Source organism: Aureococcus anophagefferens (assembly GCF_000186865.1).
Source record: "Aureococcus anophagefferens unplaced genomic scaffold AURANscaffold_9, whole genome shotgun sequence".
In the NCBI taxonomy this organism is placed as follows: Eukaryota; class Pelagophyceae; order Pelagomonadales; family Pelagomonadaceae; genus Aureococcus; species Aureococcus anophagefferens.
In genome coordinates this window covers 1,423,868-1,432,487 of record NW_008705569.1, presented here as the reverse complement: position 1 = coordinate 1,432,487, position 8,620 = coordinate 1,423,868, and the positions used below count along the sequence as shown (strand labels likewise).

Sequence of the window (8,620 nt, the reverse complement as noted above, 5' to 3'; positions counted from 1 at the left end):
CTCCGCGGCCCGGCCCGCGGCGCCCCGGCCCGCGGCGCCGAGCGCGCGGGCGCCTCGCCGCCGCTTCTCGAGCTCCCGCCGCGCCCGCGCTCGTCGGAGCAAACTCGCCAGCAGCGTCGCCGCGGCGACGCGCGCGCGGAGCCGCCGGCGCCGCGCGAGCGCGGTCCGCGCCGCGCCCGTGACGCAGCCGCCGGCGTTTTTCGTGGCCGCGTAGGTCCGCCGCGCGGCCGCGGACCGCCGCGACGCCTGGAGCCGCGTCGCCGCGCCGTCCTTGCGCGCCGCCTCCGCCCGGCGCGCGGCCGCCGCGCGGCGGCCCGCGCGCGTGAGCGTCGCCGCCGCGCGCCGCCGGGCCCGCGCCCGGAGCCGCGCGACGAGGAGCAGCGCGAGCCGCGCCAGCGCGAGCGCCGCGTTGTGCCGCCGCGCCCGCTGGAAGGCCTCGTCGGCGCGCCGCCGCTCGCCCTGGAGGTCGCGGAAGTTGCAGCTCATCCGCCCCGCGGCCTCCTCCCGTTCCCGCCGCCGCCGCCGCAGCAGCTTGACGACGCGGTCCGCGAGGACCTTCGCGCGGAAGACGGCCTGGATCTGCCGCGCGGCGTCGTGCTCGACGCACTTCCGCTGCCGCGCGAGGAGCGCCGCCGACGCCTGGTCCCGGTCCATGGGCTTGGGAACGTCGCGGACGCTGAACGACGGCGCCGCGTCGCGCGGCGACGGCGACAGCGGCTCCGTTGCGATGTACGTGTAGGATGGCATCGGCCGCCGCGGCGACGGGGATTCCATCGCGCGGGCTAGGCGTTGACGAAGAAAGCGCCCATAGCTGCCCAACCGCCTCAACGCGCTAGAATTGTCGAGAAAAAAACACCATGTTGAAGTTCTCTTATTATCCTCGGGCGCACGATGGCGTCTTGCGGATCGACCCTCGGAACGGGCCGAGTGACGCCGCTCGAGCGGGACTATAAACGCGTCTTCAAGGTCTGCTCGGTGTGCGGGTCGACCGGGAAGCGCCTCAGCTGCCCCCCCTGCGGCACGAATTATTGCGGGGTTACATGCCAGCGCGTCGCTTGGAAGCGTGGTCACCGCAAGGAGTGCCGCAAGATCGCCGCCCGGCGTGACTCGGCGGCGCAGCACGACGCGGCGCTGCGCGAGGCGCCGCCCGAGGAGCCGCTCGTCTTCTACGGCCCGGCGCCCCGTTCCCGCGCGGACGAGGCGCGCGCGCGCATCGTCGCAGAACACGAGGCCGCGCGCGCGCTGCGCGAGGCGACGCCGGAGCCGCAGCCCGCGTCGGTGCGGTTCGGATCGCGGTGCCCGATCTGTCTGGAGGCTTGGAACGTCAACATCGGTCATACGGTGTACGTGTGTTGCTGTCAGCAGGTCTGCGCACAGTGCTCGGACGCGCTCGTCCATACGCCCACGTGTCCGCTCTGTCGGTCGCCATTCGAGAAGCAACCACCCTGGAATCTCATGCGTGGCCACGCGGACCGTGGAATCCCAGAAGCCATCAACTTTTTGGCGGACTCGTATAATCACGGAACGAGCGGCCTCCCGAAATCGCGAAAACGGGCTTTTTGTCTCTGGCGACAGGCCGCCGAGCTCGGGAATGTGTCTGCCAGAATTTCGCTTGGCTCAGCGTATCAGTCCGGTCGTGGCGTCAAACGCGACCACGCGATGGCGCGGGAGATCTTTCGCAGCCTCGCTGTACAAGGCCACGCACACCACCTTTTCGCAAAATATCTCTTGACCGAAGGGACAAGCTTGGAGGAACGGATAAAGAATTTCGGAGAAGCAGCAGGTTTATTCTTCAAGGCTGCGAATCAAGGCTACGCGGATGCACTTTTCTACGTTGGTTTTTTGCACGATCCCGATCCATCGACTTATGGTTGGAAAGGGCTCAATGACATGGCCCCCTATATCTTCCTCCAGCCTCCTCTGCCTGACGGGTCACTGCCATCGGGCTGGATAGAAGTGAATCTCGCGGAGGCCCGGAGGGCGTATGAATGCGCGGCCAGCGAAGGCCACGCCCTCGCAAAAAAGGCCCTCGAGAGTAAGAAAAAAGCCTAGCGCGCGCGCTTCTTCGCGGGCCCCTTCTTCGCCGCGCCGCCGCGCTTGCGGTTCGCGGGCTTGGGCGCGCGGGGCTTGGGCTTCTCCGGGGACGCGTCGGAGTCCGCGGCCGCGGCGTCCGCGGCGTCCGCGGCGTCGTCCGCGGCCGCGGGCGCGGGCGCGTCCGCGGGCGGCACGGGCGACGCGCGGCGGCGCGTCGCGCGCGACGCGATGGAGTCCTCGGGCGCGGCGCCGCGGCGCGCGGCGCCGAGCGCGCCCTTGTCCTCGAGCAGCCGCCGCAAATCCGAGCTCGCGGCGATCGCCGCGCTCGCGGCGCGCCGCTTCTCGGTGTAGCCCCCGAAGACCTCGAGCGTCGCCGCGCGCGCCGCCGCGAGCTCCTCGGCGCGCGCCGCGAGGAGGGCCCGGAGCGCCTCGACGCGCTTCCGCTCCGCCGCGAGGCCCTTGGCGACGCCGCGCGGCAGCGCCCCGCGGACCCACTGGCGCCGGTCGTCGGCGCCGGGGGCCGTGTCCTCGGAGCACGACACGACGAGCGCCGGCGCGGGCGGAGCCTGCGTGTCCTCCTCGGGCGACGGGGCCGACGAGGGCGGCGGGGCCTCATCCTCCTCGGCCGGCGGGGCCTTGTCCTCCTCGGCCGGCGGGGCCTTGTCCTCCTCGGCCGGCGGCGCGGCGCTTCCTTCCGCCGGCGGCGCGGCGCTTCCTTCCGCCGGCGGCGCGGCGCTTCCTTCCGCCGGCGGCGCGGCGCTTCCTTCCGCCGGCTCCGCGCGGGGCGATGCGTCGTCGGTCGGCGCGGCCGAGAAGACGTAGGTCTCGAGGACGTCGCCGCCCCGCTCGAGGTAGGCGTTGGCGCCCCGGTTCGGCATGGCCGACGGCCCGGCGAAGTGGGGCCAGCCGCGGGGCAGCAGCGCGGGCCGGTCGTCGTCCGCCGGCGCGCGGCCCGGCGGGTACCGCCGCGCCTCGTCGTCGTCGTCGTCGTCCTCGGGCAGCGTGCCCGGGTAGGCGAGGAGCTCGCGCTTGCAGCGCCGCAGGTCGCATTCGTCGTCGTCGTCGTCGTCGCTCTCCTCGAGGGGCGCGAGCGCGAGCACGCGCGCCAAGTCGGGCTCCTTCCCCGCGAGCGCGGCCCACGCGGCCCAGCGCCCGAGCACGTCGTCCCCCGCCGGCGCCGCGTCCCCGAAGAGGCGCGCCGCGACGCCCCGGAACGACGCCACGAGCGCGTCGTCGTCGTCGTCGTCGGAGCCGCGGTCGCCCTCGCTCGACGCGCCGTCGCTGTCGTCCGAGTCGGCGTCGCCGAGGCGCCGCGCGGCCGCGGCGAGGTCCGGCTTGCGGCCCCGCGTCTCCCGCAGGGCGACGCGCTCGGCGACGGCCGCGGCCTCGACGGCGTAGGCCCGCTGGCGCGCGATCGCGTCGAGCTCGCCGCCGAGGTGCGACCGGTACTGCGAAAACCGGAACTTCGCGGCGGCGAAGGCGTCCTCGGCGGCGAGGAGCCCGAGGCGCAGGGCCTCGTTGGCGTCGCGCCGCGCCTGGAGCTCGCCGGCGATGGCGTCGGGGTCCCGGTCCCACCGCTTCCACCGCTTCCGCTTCGCCGCGAGCGAGAACGCGGCGTTCGGCGGCACGCTCGCAAAGGCCCGCGCGACCGCCGGCGCCGCGGGCGGCGGCTTCAGCGTCACCGCGGCGTCCTGGGCCCGCGCCGCGGCGAGGGCCAGGCGCAGGTCCTTCTTCGCCTCGGCGGGGCGCAACCCGTGGAGCCCCTCGGGCAGAACGCGCATCATGTTGCGCCGGCCGTCGAGGATCGTCGGGGTCGGCGGCTGCGCCATGACTGTTTGTGGTGTTGCGAGGGGCGTGAGTCGCTTCCCGGCCCTCTCTGTGTCGCGAGCGGCCGGCGCGCGACGGGACTATTTGCACGCCACCCAGAGCGGTGAGAGCCGTGACAAGCCGTCTCCTCTGAGCTCGACTTCAATGTTTCCCCCTCGTTGTCGAGCAGCCCTCGTATCCTTTCGCTTTGGAGTGCGAGGCTGGGCTGCCGCCGCGCCGTCGTGAGCGCGCCTCCGGCCCTGTCGGCGCGCGCCGCGATGGCCGAGCCGGCGCTCGCCGTCGAGGAGCGCGGGCTCCTGCTGGGCGACGACGCGCAGACGTCGTCGAGCGCCGCGCCGCGCCGCCGGCGGCGGCATCTCGCGCTCGCCGGCCTCGTCGTCGCGTGCGTCTCCGCCGTCGCCTACATCCGCGTCGCGGGCGCGCGCGCGGAGGGCCCCGCGGCGTCGCTCGGCGCGACGCGCGTCGGCCGCGGGAGCGACACCGACGACGCGTTCTCGTCGGCGCACGAGGCGCCCGCAGCGGGCCGGCGGTCGGGCCCCAAGGGCGCCGCCGACGACGGCGACGACGCGCCGGCCGCGGCCGCCGACGACGGCGACGACGCGCCGTCCATCGACGGCACGACGGGCGGCGACCGCGCGCCGCCGGGCAACGCGAGTTCTAAAACGTCGTCGGCCGGCGACGACGACGCGCGCGCGTCCGCGGAGAGCCGCCACCACAAGGTCAAAGACGACGACGGCTTCTTCGGCCGGAACACCGACGACGGCGACGACGAGGCCGCCGCGACGGCCGACGACAACGGCGACGTCGACGCGACGGCGGACGGCGACGACGACGCGGCGCCGCACTACTGCGACGGCGACGACGACTACCTGATCAACGCGCCCGTCGATTGCATTCCCGCGAAAGACGCTGGGCGCCTGCGAGTGGTGCGCCATCAACTGCGTGGACGACGACGACGAGGACTCGCTGAAGAAGAGCACGTGCAAGTACTGCAAGAAGCACTGCTACACGCCGACGGAGTCGACGTACGGGCCGTCGTCCGTGCCGACCGACGCGGCGACGAATGCGCCGAGCGCCTGGTTCACGCGCACGCCCACGGACACGGCGACGAACGCGCCGTCCATCGACGCGGCGACGAACGCGCCGTCCGTCCACCCGACGCCGTGGTTCACGACGGCGCCGACGGACGAGGCCACGGAGGCGCCGTCCTTCGCGCCGAGGGTGCCGACCTACGGGCCCACGCTGCCGAGGCCCACCTACAAGCCGACGCACCACCAGCCGACGGACTGGCCCACCGTGCCCGCGCCGACGGACGCGCCGTCGACGTCGAAGGCGCCCACGTACGCGCCGACGCCGCTGCCGTCCTACGCGCCGAGCCCGGTCCCCAGCGTGCAGCCCACGGGCTGCCCGACGGCGGTCCCCACGGGCGTGCCCGCGCCGATCCCGACGACCGCGCCGTCGCCCGTCCCGCGGCCGCTGCCGACGCTCGCGCCGCTGCCCGTGCCGTCGGCGACGCCGTCCATGGCGCCCAAGCCCATCCCGACGACGCTCCCGTCGCCCCTGCCGTCGACGCGGCCCAGCGACTACCCCGTGCCCGCGCCGTCGCCCGTGCCGACGTCGATGCCGTCGATCACGTGCGAGGAGGACCAGTACCTCTACCGCATCCAGACCTTCGACGACGGCGGCGACGGCTGGGACCTCTGCGAGTACACGATCAAGACCAAGGCGAACCAGACCATCGTGACGACGGGCACGATGGCCTACGGCAGCTACGACCAGGACTGGGAGTGCGTCGACGACGGCCGCTTCGAGCTCACGGTCAAGTCCTGCGACGCCGAGAGCGAGATCTCCATGAAGATCCTGGACGCCCACGGCGGCTACGCCGTCTGCCTCGACGTGCCCTGCGCCGTGTCCTTCAAGCTGGCCTACGGCCACATCGAGGCCGCGCCGACGGTCGCGCCGACGACGTGGAGCCCGACGACGCACGTGCCCGAGCCGCGGCCGACGCTGACGCCCACGGCGCGGCCCACGGTCTTCCCGACCGTGACGCCCTCGGCCGCGCCGTCGGGCACGCCCACGGAGGCGCCCACGGAGATCCCGACGACGTCGCCGTCGCCCGAGCCGTCCGTGCCGCCGACGCACATCCCGACCTTCTGCCCCACGGTCATCCCCTCGGCCGGGCCCACGGTCATCCCCTCGGCGTCGCCGACGCACATCCCCGAGTCGCGGCCGTCGCCCATGCCGACGTCGCCGCAGCCGTCGTACCACCCGACGTACGCGCCGAGCACGACGCCGCCGTCGCCGAACCCGACGACGCCCCACCCGTCGCCGGCGCCGTCCTACGTGCCCACGGACGGGCCGACGCTCTACCCGACGCTGTCGAAGGCGCCGACGACGTCCGCGCCGTCCGCCGCGCCGTCCGCCGCGCCGAGCACCTACGCGCCGTCGGCGGCGCCCTCCGTGCCGCCGACGCCCGGCCCCTCGGCCGTGCCGACGACGGCGGCGCCGTCCGCCGCGCCGTCGACCTACGCGCCGTCCGGCGCGCCCTCCGAGGCGCCGACGCCGAAGCCGACGCACCGGCCCACGCGCCACTTCGACCCCACGCCGGAGCCGACGCACCGGCCCACGCGGCGGCCGACGGAGAAGCCGACCCACAAGCCCACGCACCGGCCGACGAAGGAGCCCACGCGGCGCCCGACGAAGGTGCCCGTGCCGGACCCGACGTCCGCGCCGACGCTCCGACCGACGCCGAAGCCCACGCGGCACCCGACGCCGGGCCCGACGCCGCGGCCGAGCGACCACCCGACCTTCCACCCGACGCCGCGGCCCTCCTTCTCGCCCAAGCCGACGACGTCGCCGGAGCCGAGCTTCCTGCCGACCTGGCCCGAGACCGACATGCCCAACCCGACCGCGGATCCCACGCTCATGAACACGGACATGCCCAACCCCTCGGCCCTCCCGACGCTCATGAACACGGACATGCCCAACCCGTCGGCCGCGCCGGCCCTGTTCTCCACCGACGACGCGCCGACGCTTATGCCCACGGACTCGTTCCCGACGCTGCCGCCCGTCATGATGGACGACGAGCGCGCGGGCGCGCTCTACGACGACGACGACGACGACGCCATGTCCAAGGCCCGGGGCCACCACGGCCGCTCCTCGGCGGCGGACGACGACGACGACGACGCGGCGAGCAGCCGCCACGGCAAGAGCGCGGCGTCCGACGACGACGACGCGGCGGACGACGCCATGAGCCAGGCGAAGGGGCACCACGGATCTCACGGGAGGACGTCCGCGGACGACGACGACGACGATGTTGCGGTGGCGACCGCGGCGGACGACGACGACGCGATGAGCCAGGCCAAGGGCCACCACGGGTCTCACGGCAAGACGTCGTCTACGGACGACGCCGACGACACTCCCGTCGCTACGACGGCGGACGACGACGACGCCATGAGCCAGGCGAAGGGCCATCATGGGTCGCACGGCTCGACGTCTACGGACGACGCCGACGACACTCCTGTTGCTACGACGGCGGACGATGATGCGATGAGCCAGGCCAAGGGCCACCACGGCTCGCATGGCAAGACCTCCGCTACGGACGACGCCGCAGACGACACTCCTGTCGCGACTACCGCGGACGACGACGACGCGATGAGCCAGGCCAAGGGCCATCACGGCTCGCATGGCAAGACGTCCGCTACGGACGATGCCGCCGACGACACTCCTGTCGCGACTACCGCGGACGACGACGACGCGATGAGCCAGGCGAAGGGCCACCACGGCTCCCACGGCTCGGCGTCCTCCACCGACGACGACGCCGTCGCGACCGCGGCGGACGACGGCGACGACGCGGCGACCGCGGCGGCGACGGACGACGCCCCCGCGGACGACGCCGCGAGCCAGGCGCGCGGCCACCACGGCTCCCACGGCGACCTCGACGACGACGACGCGGCCGCGTTTTCCGCGAACGCGACGCTCGCCAACGCGACGGCGCGCGCCGTCGCCGCGAACGCGACGCTGGCCGACGTCAACGCGACGTCCGTCGCCGCGCGGGCCAACGCGACCGCCGCGAGCGACGACGACGGCTTCGAGTTCGACGACGTCGTCTCCGAGGGCGGCCCGCTCGGGCACGGCTTCTCGACGGACGACGACGCGCCCCTCGACTCGCACGGCGACGTGCCCGGCCCGTCGTCGAAGCCGACGACGGCGAAGCCGACGGCGACCTTGGCGCCGACGGCCGGCGCCGTCGGCGCGGCGCCCCCCGCGGCCGCGCGCGACTACTCGTTCTGCGCCGAGGACGCCGCGGCGTGGAGGACCGCGCGCGGCGCCTTCGCCTACAACGCGACGTCCGCCGGCCGCACCTGCCTCCTGCGGAGCGCCTCCGACGACGCGTCGTCGATCCTCGTGAAGCGGAACGCGTCGCTCGGCGACGCGCGCGTCGCCGCGAGCTTCTCGCAGCACGCGTACGCGGAGCACGGCCTGCTCCAGCTCCTCTGGCGCCTCGGCGCCGTCGCGGACACGGACACGCTCGAGGGCCAGGACGGCTACTCGTGCCTCTGGTCGTCGGCGCTCGACGCGGGCTCGTCCGAGGCCGCGGCGACGGTGCACCTCCGCGCGGGCGAGCGCGTCCTCGCGGCGTCGAAGACCTTCGTCGCCCACATCAACGTGCTCTACACCATGGCGGCGTCGTCCGTCGGCGAGGCCATCTCCTGCAACGTCACGGGCGGCGACGTCGACGTGCGGCTCTCCGCGGACG

The 8,620-nt window shown here is 74.3% G+C and overlaps 1 protein-coding gene across 1 annotated transcript; it reads right to left on the bottom strand.

Annotated features, from left to right (window-relative positions):
* Nucleotides 1–482: 482 nt before the first annotated feature.
* On the bottom strand, nucleotides 483–6,758 carry AURANDRAFT_26200 (hypothetical protein; the record flags this gene model as incomplete). Its single annotated transcript, XM_009038759.1, has 3 exons — nucleotides 483–555; nucleotides 5,230–5,421; nucleotides 6,454–6,758. The coding sequence occupies 3 exons, from the start codon at nucleotides 6,756–6,758 to the stop codon at nucleotides 483–485; spliced, it is 570 nt and encodes a 189-aa protein (XP_009037007.1).
* Between the last annotated feature and the right edge of the window lie 1,862 nt (nucleotides 6,759–8,620).